Source organism: Crinia signifera, chromosome 6 (assembly GCF_055691185.1).
Source record: "Crinia signifera chromosome 6, ASM5569118v1, whole genome shotgun sequence".
NCBI lineage: Eukaryota > Metazoa > Chordata > Amphibia > Anura > Myobatrachidae > Crinia > Crinia signifera.
Genome location: NC_139222.1, coordinates 87,333,946 through 87,347,862, shown reverse-complemented (window position 1 = coordinate 87,347,862; position 13,917 = coordinate 87,333,946). Strand labels below are relative to the sequence as shown.

The window sequence follows — 13,917 nt, the reverse complement described above, 5'->3', positions numbered from 1 at the left end:
AGACAAAAGAGAGGTAGGTAAGGGTGGGGAGCAGGTAGACCCTGGTAAATAAATAGATTTGGGAGTCTGTTTGAAGCTTTGGAGGACCTGATAAGTTGTGGAGAGCAGTACAGACAAAATCCGACTGTTGGTGAGACGTCCGGCACCCGAGTCAGGGGTGGGACACAGTTGCCCAGTAGAAGCACTATTGGCCATTGTAGTACCCAGCATCCCTGGAGATCATATGCTTCCTCAGAGACTTGTGCTGCATTGTCACCTCCTTCTCAGTGACAGGATCTGTAAAGTGAGGTTAAAAAAGAAATAGCATTGCAGAATACCAACATCCAATTCCGCTTGCGCATCGACATGTGTAAAGATAGATTTTGGGGTCGATGCGCATTTTGTAACGAAAGACTGATTTGAACATCCATAGCAAATGATTACTTTACCTTTCCGTGGTTGTAGATCAAAAGCATAGTTCATTTCATACTCTAAACTGAATATGCATTCTGCCCCCGTCTCATTCTCTGCCGTATTGATTGCACAGCTGTCTCTGGGATAAATGTGCCTTGTAGAAGAGATATCAGTCTTCCTACCATCTGTGCCAGAGGTGAGCAAAATGTGGTTTCACTGTTGTTGTTGAACTGTATGCACTGGTTCAACCTTCCGCCATATGGCTGGGAGCTTTGAGTAAAGAAAATCTACGTCTTGCATAACTCTAGCTTTATTTACATGATTGTCAACATTTTTTTCTCTTTCTGACTTTAGATACACCAATATTGGCTTGAAGACATGTATCTAAATAACCGTATGCCTCTCCCCGTTAACTCCAGTCCTGCAGTAATATTCGCTCGTCACAACTTTCAGGATGTCAATGATCATCTAAGGTAACATAATAACTACGCTTCTGTCCTACTGTAGGTCCCTCTATTGCATGTTTCTCTGGGGTGTGGATTATAGGGTTGAAATGGTCTAGGTCGCAAATCAATATGTCGACATGGGAAACCAGTAGACATGCAGAAAGGTCAACACCGAAAAAATGTTGACATGAGTTTTTCACATTTCTTTGAGTCATTGTAGACATCTGTTGACACGGACCCCCAATTTGTGTAACACGTACTTTTGCTTCAGGCATGGTGCCTTGCTGAGCTTGGCACACTTCACCGTTCCCAATCGGAGTCCACATGGATTGTCAAGCATGGAAAAAAAACAAAACATGAAAAACTTTTGTCAACCATTGACATATCGACCTACTGTATTTCCAGGGTCAACCTAGTTCATGTCGACCTATCATCTGGATACCATTTATCTGTCCAGTTATAAAACAGCTCCACAAATCAGATTAACAAGTTATTAAAAAAACTCTATTAAATGCAAATGAGTTCAGTGTATGGAAAAGAAGGTTTTGCATAATCGGAGACAATAGCTGTCTGTTCTGTACAGTATCTCTATGTACAAACAGAGCAATACAACAGTGTTTAATCCTTCTGTCACTTTACACATGGAACCTTGTTTCCTATTCAAAGTAGTGGCTGAAAATAGGATCACACTTTTCACTGTAGTAAATATTTGCACATGCTGAAGCAGTATACTTTTTCTAGCAAAGAGCATATACAGTAAATGGCACGTGTGTAGTAAAAGTACAGTGTGCTGCATACTTAGGTATCACTCAACTGAAATAGCATTATTTATTAAAAAAAATACTTGAAATAAAGGGGGTTATTCTGGTTGATTAGCTCGGATGCAAATTCGAACACTTGCAAGTCAACCAGAGCCCGCCTTGCGAATGGTGGTACGCCCATGTATGCGCATGCGCATATGCCAAACATCGGTCTCCGCGCGATTGAACGTCGGCTGCCAACAGACCAGAATTAGGTCCAAGATGTAAAATATCAAGATGTATACAATTTAATATCAAGTATTCAACCCTCTAAGTGAGTGGTTCCCAAACACAGTCTTATGGGAACCCCAACAGTGCAGGTTTCAAAGATACTCATGCTAAGGCACAGGTGACTTAAATAGCACCTCAGTCAGTTTGACATGGGAGTTCAACCCTGGTAATGACCAGGGTTGAACACGGCTCTTACCCGTGTCAAGTGCAGTGTGAATGGGTGCCTGGGTCGAGCGACCCGGGTCCCGTTCACAGTATAGAGGAGGCAGCACTGTCAGCTCCAAGTGCTGCCTCCTCCCAAGCCCCCGGTGACGCGCCGCCGCTCAGCTCCGCCCCGTGTGACGTCAGCGACCCGGCAATAAGCCGGGTCAGTGATGGAGCTTTCAGATCGCATATGCCGTGTCGCTCTGGGAATGGGACCCGTGTCCTAATCCCGGGTGTGACACGGCATATGAGGTCTGAAAACAGTGTAGGAAAATGAAAGATAAACTTATTGATATGTACAAGATGGGAAAAGGCTACAATGTAATATCTGATTATTTAGATCAGGGGTGTGGAGGTGATAGGATAAACCTTTTACTGCAGCTCATCTATTTTCTATTGTCTCACTTCTAATAAAGGCCCCCATACACAGGTCCGATTTGGCCTGTTTTCATCCTATCCGATATCTGATCTGATGCGCGTCCGCGTGCAAATTGGATCAGATCCACAGATGATACAGTATGTGCTGCACATAGGATATCCAAATTTCGGCCCCCTCCCAGCTGTGGGGTAACGGGGTCAAATGCAATACATCACATGTGAATAGACCGCATGCAATGTATTGCATGTGATCCTGCCGCTCGGGAATCAAGGACATAAATCCCTCCAAAATCAGTGTACAAAGCTGTTAGAAGCTTATCCCCAACAGACCCTGGGGGTATTCTTCAATCCTGGCTGATATTTCCAATATAGTCCAATAGTCAGAAATACCAAACAGGATCTATTCAATCCCGGCAGTTTCCAGCCAAGACTCGCCGTTTCAGATTCAGATCTTTGAAAAGCCGCATCTGCTCTGGCGGAAACGGACACAACATTTTTGAATTTGTGTCCATTTCCACCTAAAAAGTTATGGATCTGCTGATCCACGTCTTTTCCAACTTTCGGAATGTTTTCGAAAGTGGAAAGAAAACTGCGAAAACTGCAGATATTTCAGACTTTCGGGAATATCGGCAGGGACTGAATACAGAGCTAAATGGGGCAGACGTATTAGCCTGGTGAAATGATAAAGTGGAGATAAAGTGGAAGGTATGAATGCACCAGCCGATCAACACCTAACTGTCATTTTGTCAAACATGGCTGATGCGTTATTACCTTCTACTTTCTCTCCACTTTATCTTTTCACCAGGGACTATTGTACAGAGCTAAAAGAAATAGCCTCAGAGTTCCGGAGGTGCAGGACTTTTGTGCCAGTCTGCCCATTTTTTAAAGTAGAAATAATGTACAAAGGGTACTTCTTTACTTTCACGGCGCCACTCTAGATAGGACAGATAGGATACTAGATAGGATACGATTTGTATGCGATTTGACATAAGATATCGCATAAGATATAGGATAGGACAGATAGGATACTAGATAGGATACGATTTGTATGCGATTTGACATAAGATATCGCATAAGATATAGGATAAGATTTACTATCCATTTCATTACCCCACTATCCACTAGGGCGTGGAGTGAGAATAGAATAGTGTGGCGAGCGCAGCGAGCCACCGAGCCCGAAGCGTGGCGAGCGCAGCGAGCCCCGCGAGGGGACACGGATGTTGTTTGAAAGCAAGTCCCCAATATCGCATGCCATTTGCATGCAATTCCATAAAATACATTCCGTGTCCCCTCGCGGGGCTCGCTGCGCTCGCCACGCTTCGGGCTCGGTGGCTCGCTGCGCTCGCCACACTATTCTATTCTCACTCCACGCCCTAGTGGATAGTGGGGTAATGAAATGGATAGTAAATCTTATCCTATATCTTATGCGATATCTTATGTCAAATCGCAAACAAATCGTATCCTATCTAGTATCCTATCTGTCCTATCTGTCCTATCTGTCCTATCTAGTGGCGCCGTGAAAGTAAAGAAGTACCGTACAAAGCAAAACCAAAATGGTATTTGCCTTGTAAACGATTGCTGGGTTGTTTTTTTTTAAAAAGGGAAGACTCGTATAAAATTCCAGAGGCTATTACATTTATCCCATACTTGCCTACCCTCCCGGAATAGCTGGTAGGCTCCGAAATTTGCCGAAATTTGTAGGTCTGTGGGAGGGGGCCAGACCCCCGAATCAGGGTGTTTGCGTGGATTGGGGGAGGGGATTTGAGTAGTCAGCCTTGTCCCCGCCCCCCAACCAGGAGATTCAGCTGTCCTCTTCGGGCTTCTCCCGAAGAGGCAAATTAAAGTCGGCAAGTATGATTTATCCCAATGCTGTTATTGCTAAGTCTGTAGGGTCTGAATACTTGAGATATAGAAATGTATAGAGATATACTGTATATGTATTTATAGATATAGATTCCTTTCTCCATTCAAAGAAATGCACAGAGCAGTGAACTTTTTACAGCTTACTGACTCACTGGCCATGTGCAGGATGCAATAATCTTCAGAGTACATTAAAACCACCGAGGCTAAGCAGGACCTAAATGCACAATATGATATACACACATAACAATGGCACTACTGACTAGAATGCTTCCATTCTCCTGAGAAAAACAATTAACAAAACAAACTATCATCATAAAATGAAAAGCAGAGCCAGCTGTGTGCATGTATGTAAGGACCTGTTCTACTGCATCTTATCTTTCCCTATTAATGGAAAACTCAAAGGAAATATAACATTCAATGAAAATTCCCAACCCAAAAATTACTATCAGGACATGGAAGAAAAAAGGTTTGTAACAAATCTAATCTCTAATTTGTAAGGTTTTAACGCATTTTCATATGCAGCAAAGCCTCAATGCCGGGGCTTTGCTGCAGGGGGTTATGCCAGTTCTAGATGGCGTAACTCCATAGAAGCCTATGGGCTTTCCTCTGCGCCCCCTGCCACCCAGCGCACTCCACGCCTATCCACACCGCGCCACCCCCCCCCCCCCCCCCCCCCCATCTGTGTCTGGGCAGCCTCCTGCTGTGCTGTCCGGACCAGTGACCTCCTCCTCCCTGCACTGCTTTCGGGTGCAGGGAAGAGGAAGCGGAGCCCTGGCAGCCAGGTAAGAGTCCAAGGAGGGAGGGGGGACCCGCTGCACATTGAAAGCCACAAAGCAAAGGATGCGATTATTAAACCATGCGAATGCCGACAATGTGTGGCGGAGCATGAATTACATTCTCCTAAGCCTCTTATGTAATTTTCCAATTATAATATAGCTAGTAAAAGGGAACAATTATATGTTGGGTCACCATGGTCTGCATGGTCCTGTCCAGCCCTTGGCTTCACCCCATCATTGTCCTGATTCCTAGGGCAATCACGTGATTTCTCAAGGGCGATTTCCAAATGCTTGATTTTAGGAAAGGTGAACGATATCCGGATGGATGACAATATCTAATACGACATGGTCAGAAGGTCGACACAAGCAATAGATTGATCTGATTTTTCTTCTACTTTTTGGACTTTTTTATACTTCACTGGATTCTGTTTAGAATTGGAAAAGTGTACCGAGTGCATCGGCGAGCAAAGAGAGTGGTACACTAATTGGGGGATCCAATACTCAGGTGTCGGCATTGACAAAAAAAAAAAAACTGATACTGACCTTCACACCAGGTAAACGGCGCTAATGGACCATACTAATTAGTATTCAAAAAGGTATAAATTTATTAAAAAAAATTAATAATACACAATAATACAATTTTAACAATGCCACCGGCCGGTAGAGCTATCAAAAATGTGCACAATAATTTCTGGCCATAAAAAATACAAGAATAAATACTTGTATCTTGTATTCTTGTATTTTTTATGGCCAGAAATTATTGTGCACATTTTTGATAGCTCTACCGGCCGGTGGCATTGTTAAAATTGTATTATTGTGTATTATTAATTTTTTTAAATAAATTTATACCTTTTTGAATACTAATTAGTATGGTCCATTAGCGCCGTTTACCTGGTGTGTATGTTTTTTGTATTTTCTGAGGGCTGAGTATCCCTTATAAACGGAAGCTGGGACCATTACTAGTGCCCTGCGCTTGGTTATATCTATTTGGTTTCTTGATATTGACCTTGTATGTCAACCTTTTTCATTTCGACCTTTACCTTATGGCAACCTTTTGCATTTCGACTTGCTATACCACACCCCCATGAACAGGACGCAACCGGGGTCACAAGGGTTGGTGACTCCCATGATTACTTGAAGGATGTTGTGCCTCTAATCTGCAAGTCAAGTCATATTCTTATATATGGGATAGTACGACTTTCTCAGACAAGATAACACAGTAAAAGAATGTAATTGATAATATTTATGAGTGTGACGTTGTTGCATTACATTTACAGTGCAATCTATTTATTATTACATTGCTTTGATTTTAGTAGCACCTGTGATTTGTGTTGAAGCTTGCTCTGTTTTAAGACCGGTATGGTTACTTGCGGTAAAATGTTATTGGTTGTCATAACTGAATAGTTTCAAAACAATGAGCAATGAGAGTCGGTAGGTCGATAAGCAATGTCTCGGGCTCCTTTGAGTCGTAAGATCACTGATATTGCTCTGCACATTTTTCTTGCAGGTTTACAGCTAATCTCATCTCCGGAGTGCTTGATTACAAAACTTTATTGGATCTGTAAGTTGTCATTTGTCAGATAATTTAGAACCTATGTGATATTCACAAGCTTTCTCTGCGGTAATTAAATTCTAGCATTATTAATAGGGCGGTAATAGCAAGCTTAATTAGTTCTGTTGTGCAGCAATATCAAGTACATTTATTAGCATATGTTTGTGTTTTTTGCAATAAATACGTATAGGATGTAAATGTGATATAAGAGTCACAAATGGCAGTCAGTATGAATGGGGGACTCACAGAAGATGACAGCTTTCCAGATTTATTTTCTAGACACGTAATTTTGACATACCTCAGGAAAATGTATTGCTCCTTCAAGGTCTCCACATAAATATAGGCCCATCACCATGACCAGCCACCAAAGGGATGAACATTCAGTTTGCACTACTCTCTCACTTAACAGAATGCCATAAAGGAGACGCTTGGGCCGGACAGACAAGTTCCTCATATGGCTCAAAAGAGAATAAAATAATTGTATATATAAATGATATCTTCAGTTCTGACACAGATGAATCTGCTGGAGTTTAGGATGCTCTGGATTACCTGAACACTGAGCGGTGTATAATATAGATTCACATCTGTTTAACCCAAACATTCAGATATTGGGCAAAAATGTAATAGCCTGCGACCAGGTCAGTTTAGCCTTGTATTGTAAACTAAATAAAAATACGGGCAGCCCCGCAGTAATTCCCGAACAGCTGGCTAAAAATTTTTGCCATTTGTCTTAAACTCTAAATAGGCATAAAATAAACACAGGCCACCACGTCATAACCATGACCGCCACCAGCAAGGCACAAGTTTGGCCATAAACTATTTTTCTTAAAGTAATAAAATTGTATTTCAATTTTCCTTACAAAATGAGGCAATTTATAAAGTTTTACATTCGGGAGTTTACATACAAACATTGCTGTGGCCACACCCACACAGCACTGGATGCAGCTCCTTTCCTTTTCACAACAGGGCCTCGATCATTTTAAGCCCCAGTTCCATGTGGCAACAAAATCTGACCTTCGGAAAAATAGGAGATACAATTGCTAAAAAACTAATAATCCCAGCTAGAAACGCTTTAACTGTCCTCTCAATGTGAAAAAATTGTATTAAAGCATCAGCTACACTTGTAGCCCAGTTTTTGAGATGTAGTAACAGTTACAATTTTACAGACTAACTGGTGTACGGGTGTAGTCTTTAATAAAGCTGGCTACAATGTACTTAACGTGTGTACCCGGCAACATTGGCGGTGGTGGGGACTCACTTGCATATGTCTATGAATGGCAGCGGTGTGTGTGTGTCTGGGGGGGTGAAGATAGTGCTCCGTATATGCATGATGACGTAAAAGACCCATGGTAGTGCACATCATTGATGGTATTTAGCATTTGCACCATGCAAAATTTAAAACAATATACTTCAGAAGGGGAAAAATGAGCGATATATAGGTTATAGGGCATAACTGTCACATTGGACCGAACAGTTAACCTGACCGACACTTTGCACAGATCCACAGTTAGCCTGAAGAACATGAACTATTTCTTGGGGACCAGTTTGGCCATCCCTGCTGTAGAGGTTAACAATAATTTATAAGCGGTCAATTAGAGATTGTATGGGTTTTGGAAATGGTGAGCAATGCCTTGCCATGTTGCAGCATAGCACATCATTGTGGGTGGAAGTAACTTTGGCCCTTATTCTGGTTGGTGCGGCCGGAGCCGCACACGGTGCTCCGGCCGCACAAACCAATCCCCGCCCACGAGACGGATCGCCACGGCCGTCCGTACACGGACGGCTGGCGATCCGCATAAAAATGGTGGGGCGTACGCCTCCACCATGGTGGGAGCTGCCCGCTGCATTCGATGGTCGTCGACCATCGAAGGCAGGGCCGCACGCCACAGCAGCTCCCGCAAGCTGAGACCACACGGACAATCGTCCGTGTGATAGCTTGTATGGGGGCTGAGAGCTGACATCCGGCGACGTCAGCTTTCCGCCCCCATCAGTGGCGTCATACCCTGATTAGCATGCATACGCCCCGCGTTTGCATGGGAACGCCCATGAAACGCGGGGCGTATACATAGGGAAATGAGGGTATGAAGCCCCTCACGCCCCTATACGCCCCCTTTGCGGCGGACGAAATACGTCTGCGGCGAATGGGGCTGCACATGCGCAGATTGACCTCTGCGCATGTGCAGACTAAAAACATCGGCGGTACGGCCGCACGCGGGCCGTACCGTCCGATTCAGAATAAGGGCCTTTAATAGGATAGGAGATTATTTTCAAATGTAGCTGTATGAAATAAAAACCGATATTGTAATTGTTTATATATGTGGTTCCGTGGCCATTACCTGGGCGTCATTTGATCGCAACATCATTTAAAACAAATTCTTCAGATTAGAGACTAGCATCTGGCATCTCCTGCAGGTTAATGTGGCTTTTGGTTATTTCTTTGGATTTAAAACTAATATATTAAACCTAAGAGACTAGCCTCTGGATGCAGAGAAACATCCTCTACTCCGATTAGTAATGCAAATGTATTCATATTACACATTTCATATTCCACACATTACAGAGTGGCAGCCATGAACCCTAATTTTACGATCGAGTTGCATTCTGATGTAGGGGCACCCCTGATGTGCTTATGCGGCAGATGAACAGTTTCTCATGGGGAGGCGAGCAACTGATGGATTAAGGGCCACTATAATTTATGGGAAAACAGCATGGGGACATATGAAATGTAAAATAAGAACATCACTGAAGTGAGCATGAAAGTTTTCTTGGACTGTAAAGTGTTTGCCACACTGCTAAAGATTTCTGTCATACATATTTAGTCCATCTTCCCAAGTTTCCTCATATTTGCATTGACTGCAGTAATGGGAATAGATACATTCTCCCTTTGCTCTGCAGATTACCCATGAGGTACCATATATTATCTTTTATGAGCTGAACAGATTTTTTTGCCAAATAAGAGGCCGTTTCCAATAACCAAATAATGGCAATACTGTAGAATAATTCAACAAACATCTGAATAATTAAACCTCAAAATTAAATATATTACTACACTACTGTATTACAAGTAACATTAGTTTAATATAGATGGAGTCAACTACAAAATAATAACGGCTTGTTTATTTATGTTCTTCATACTGGATCAGGGGGCCTGGTATAATAGAACTACAGATTTTAGATAGACAGTCAATAGGTCAACCCTAGGAGCAAATATAGGAATATTGTGGGGGGTATTCCCCCCCCCCCCCAATATTTATTCAGGATGTTACCAACCTCTATTGGTCTATTGGGAGGTGCATGGCTAAAATCATACGATTCTAATGTAATCTTATAATATTGGCTCTGCCCATTGACCCACAAATCTCGGAAAATTGCAGCGAGTGGGTGGGCTTTTTAATAACAAGCTTGCTTTCTCTTCGTCAGGGGGTGAGGTCAACAAATGTAAAAGACATGAAAATGGTTGACACAGAATAGGTTGATCATGTCAACTTTTAGAACCTGTCTAACTCAGGCACAGTTGACCTTTTACCTATCAGCCTTTTGACCATTCAACATATTGCATATCAACCACACGGGTTCCACCTATTGACTATCTAACTAGACAGTATTGATCCACGGACGGGAACCCCCCGGATCATGCCCATGTCCAAGTGACATGATAGTATCTTCCAGAATGTATAGAAATTTTCTTGGGGCAAGATGGATAACTGGGTTGTTCACTATGGAATCATCAGTCATTCCGATGTGGAGACAACAGGAAAACAATGTTCAAATATATTGTATGGGGGTAATGGTTCAAGACAAGTAGAAAGTAGCATGCCACAATCAAGGTTTCAGACATACAGTACTGTATGCTAACAGATGCATTTTATTATTTTAATAAAAATTTCCGGATCCCGCAAACATAAGTCATACAGTGCTCAATGTATATATTCACAGTTCCCTTGGGTGTTGTTGCAAAGAGAACAGACTGTTAGCTGGCTGTGGCAGGGTCAGCATAGGGCCAAATTCACATATAGGCACACAGAGCAGCTACTCATGGGCACAAAGGTCTGAGCAGAGACAATCACAGCAGCAAGGCGGCATTTGCTACCTGCCTACCACCCTGCAGCCACACAGTGAATGGCTGTCAGCATGCTGATTGGTGGATGGCCGAATCTATCCACCAATCAGAGTGTTGACAGCTATTCACTGTATGGAAGCCTGTGATGAGATAGCGTAACAGAGGTTTGTTATAATTATTGGTCAGTTGCTGTGTATGGGCGTGTAGGAGCTCCAGTGCATTGCTTTGCTCAGGGCCTACAATGCTGTTTAGGCAGCCCTGGTTGAGTACACTGTATGTTTGAAGTCCTCAACAATTAATCCCATGGTTAATGCAACTAGGGGATTTTTTTATTTTTTATTTTTTAAACTAATTTGTTTGGAGTCCTTGTATATGTATTAAATTACATTTAGACATGAGTAGTGATAATTGGAATTGGCAATATTTAGGGGGATATGCCATCCCGTATCATGGCTGTCAATCCCTCCCGACAGCCATGATCCTGGCCCATTTGTCCAACAGCAAATCGGCAGGCGGGATTCGCCGATTGGCAAAAAGGGGCGTTGATTGACTATATATGGCTGGAATCAAGTCAATCCACGCCGTTGTCAGCAAAACGGGCCCGACAGCTTTTAAAGTCGGGCTCGTTCTGCCATGATCCCTCTTCAATGCTGTCAGTAAAGACATCATTGAATAGGGCCCCGCCGCTATTTCCCCCATCAGAAATAGCGGCGGAGGATTGCATACCCCCCTTAATAATACAATAATATTCTTGGTATAATACTGTACACGTTGTAAGATAACAGGACCTCTTACGTCTTTGTTAATATTGTTTTTTGTTTATGTGTTTAATCACAAATTAAAATTAGCACTAAATAAAGAAATGTACTCACTTTCCATTTTACTGTAGGTAGCAACGGGCATCTGAGGGCTGGATTGTAATACAACTTTTTTTATGTTTTAGGCGTGCCCTGCCCGTAGACTATGCCCGTGGTCAGTTGTCTGGACAGCCTATGTGCATGAAGCAGTACTACGGACTTTTCTCTTCATATCGTCTTCCAGGGTGCTCCAAGGACACACTCGTTGCTCAGGAAAGCAGTATTATGCCGGAACCAGAGCATATCATTGTTGCGTGCAACAACCAGGTACATTAATTACTTCCTCGTCTTAGCAATCTTCATAGGACAATATTTTGCTGGCTTGCAATATATTTTGCCTTATGCTGTTTTATTTTGGATAGGAGGTTCTCTTGTCATCGCAAACTCAATTTTTCTCAAACCAAGCCAATAATTCTCCTACCATTCAACAGGAGTTACCCACCTGACACCTCTATTACTAAGAACAACAATAAATATGCATCAAGATTGCTACCTAGATGTCAGCCTTGTTCTACAGTCTGCTCAGCACATACTATTTGTTTAAAAATCCTATTTAATACAACTAAGAATATGCTCATATCTTACACAAGATACTGTAGTATGTTAATTCACGCAGTAGTAATCTGCTGCATTACCGATTGCAATTGCTTTCTGAATGGTCCTTCAATAACCAGACTTTTAAAAAATAAAATTTTAACTGCAGTGGCTAGACATATTGGGGGAAATTTACTAAGATGTGTATTCTACTTCACATGTGATGTCTTCTAGAGCAGCGGTGGGGAACCTCCGGCCAGCGGGCCGTATACGGCCCCCGCAGCCGGTCTGTCCGGCCCGCCCACCCGCCTGGTGGCTGCGGAGGTAGTCAAGTACAGGGGAAATCTCGCGAGAACTACCGACCTCTCGTGAGATTTCCCCTATACTTGACTCCCTGCACAGCCGTCGGACCACACAGAGCGGCAATTCTTCAAATTGCGGCATCCGCCGGAGCGTGGGTCGGCTGCCGCAGGTGAACTTGTAAGTGTTTTTTTTTTATTTATGGCCCACGAGGCATTTTTTCCCTTATACAAACAGCCCTTGTCCCCAAAAAGGTTCCCCACCCCTGTTCTAGAGGGTGCTAATTAAATAAGAAGTAGATTTTGACTGGTTGCCCATAGCAACATCACATGTGAAGTAGAATACACATCTTAGTAAATTTCCCCCATTATGTGAAAAATGTTTTTTAGAAGTGCTCTTTTGGTCATTACCAAATCTAATATAAAATACTTCTAGGGCCAAATGTAGTAGGGTGTGAAAATCAGAACGTACGCGAAATTGGGAAAGTTTTCCCACATTTTTAAAGCGGCAATAATTTACATTGGAAAAAAGTGAAAATTCTCCCAATATTGCTCACCTTCTGATTCTCACACTCTATTACATTTGGCCCCTAGTAACAAACATGGCCATGAACAAAATGGGATGCAATCGTGATCCTGACAGTCAGAATACGGTCAGCAGGATCCCAGTGGATCCTGCCAGTAAGCACTAGGGGATAGGTGTTACCAGTGGCGGTTTTTACCTATGGGCTGCAGGGTTGCAGCCCCCCCCCAGGTAAAATCTGCCACTGTAGTGAAGCCAGATGCAGCCTTTGAGAATGCTCTTGCTTCACTATGACTGTCTGTGACTTCCTATTGGAAGTCCGACCTGCCAGTCACCAAGGCAGTCCCATTGGTAAGGTGTTCCCTATCTGAAATCTGTGCAGGCGCAGTACCCACATCTGTACTGCGCATGTGCTGGTGCCGGTGCCTGTACAGGCAGAAACATTGGTCCATGGTGTGAACACGCCTGAGACCAAAGGAATAAGAATCAGGCCCATAACTTATTCCACAATTGCGTTGCATGTACCCAATGGGTTGCTAATAGACCTCTTAGAAATAGTTACTTCTATCCTCTGTGACTCCATTTGACCAGTTAAGTTCAATAGTTCAGGACTTCTATACCATTGACTCATAAATATCTGTTCTTTTTCCAAAAAGGTAGAATTCCAAATGCGTAAAAAGCTGAACAGCTTTCCAGAGCTCAGTTATACTGAATGCCAAAAGGTTTACCATATGCACTGCAGCTAAGTAATTGAGCACTCAATGCCTAGGCAAATCATGTACACCTGTGGCCAGTTGTTCTTGTCTCTACATCTGTTTGAAGTAGTGTACACGGACACATACAATATGTTACAATATGTACAATATATAAAAAATTATATATATATATATATATATATATAGATAGATAGATAGATAGATAGATAGATAGATAGATATCCACAACATGCTAGCATTCAGAACAGTAAAGAAGCAGAGTCCAGTGTTCTTCTAAAAGATACA

The 13,917-nt window shown here is 42.7% G+C and overlaps 1 protein-coding gene across 1 annotated transcript in view; it reads left to right on the top strand.

The window, feature by feature from the left end:
• The window catches only part of CHAT (choline O-acetyltransferase), an 89,568-nt gene that overhangs the window by 24,066 nt on the left and 51,585 nt on the right, over positions 1-13,917 (top strand). Inside the window, exons 4-6 of the mRNA XM_083146382.1 lie at positions 748-866; positions 6,599-6,652; positions 11,647-11,827. Coding sequence (XP_083002508.1) covers positions 748-866; positions 6,599-6,652; positions 11,647-11,827 — 354 coding nt within the window. The remainder of the gene's footprint in view (positions 1-747; positions 867-6,598; positions 6,653-11,646; positions 11,828-13,917) is intronic.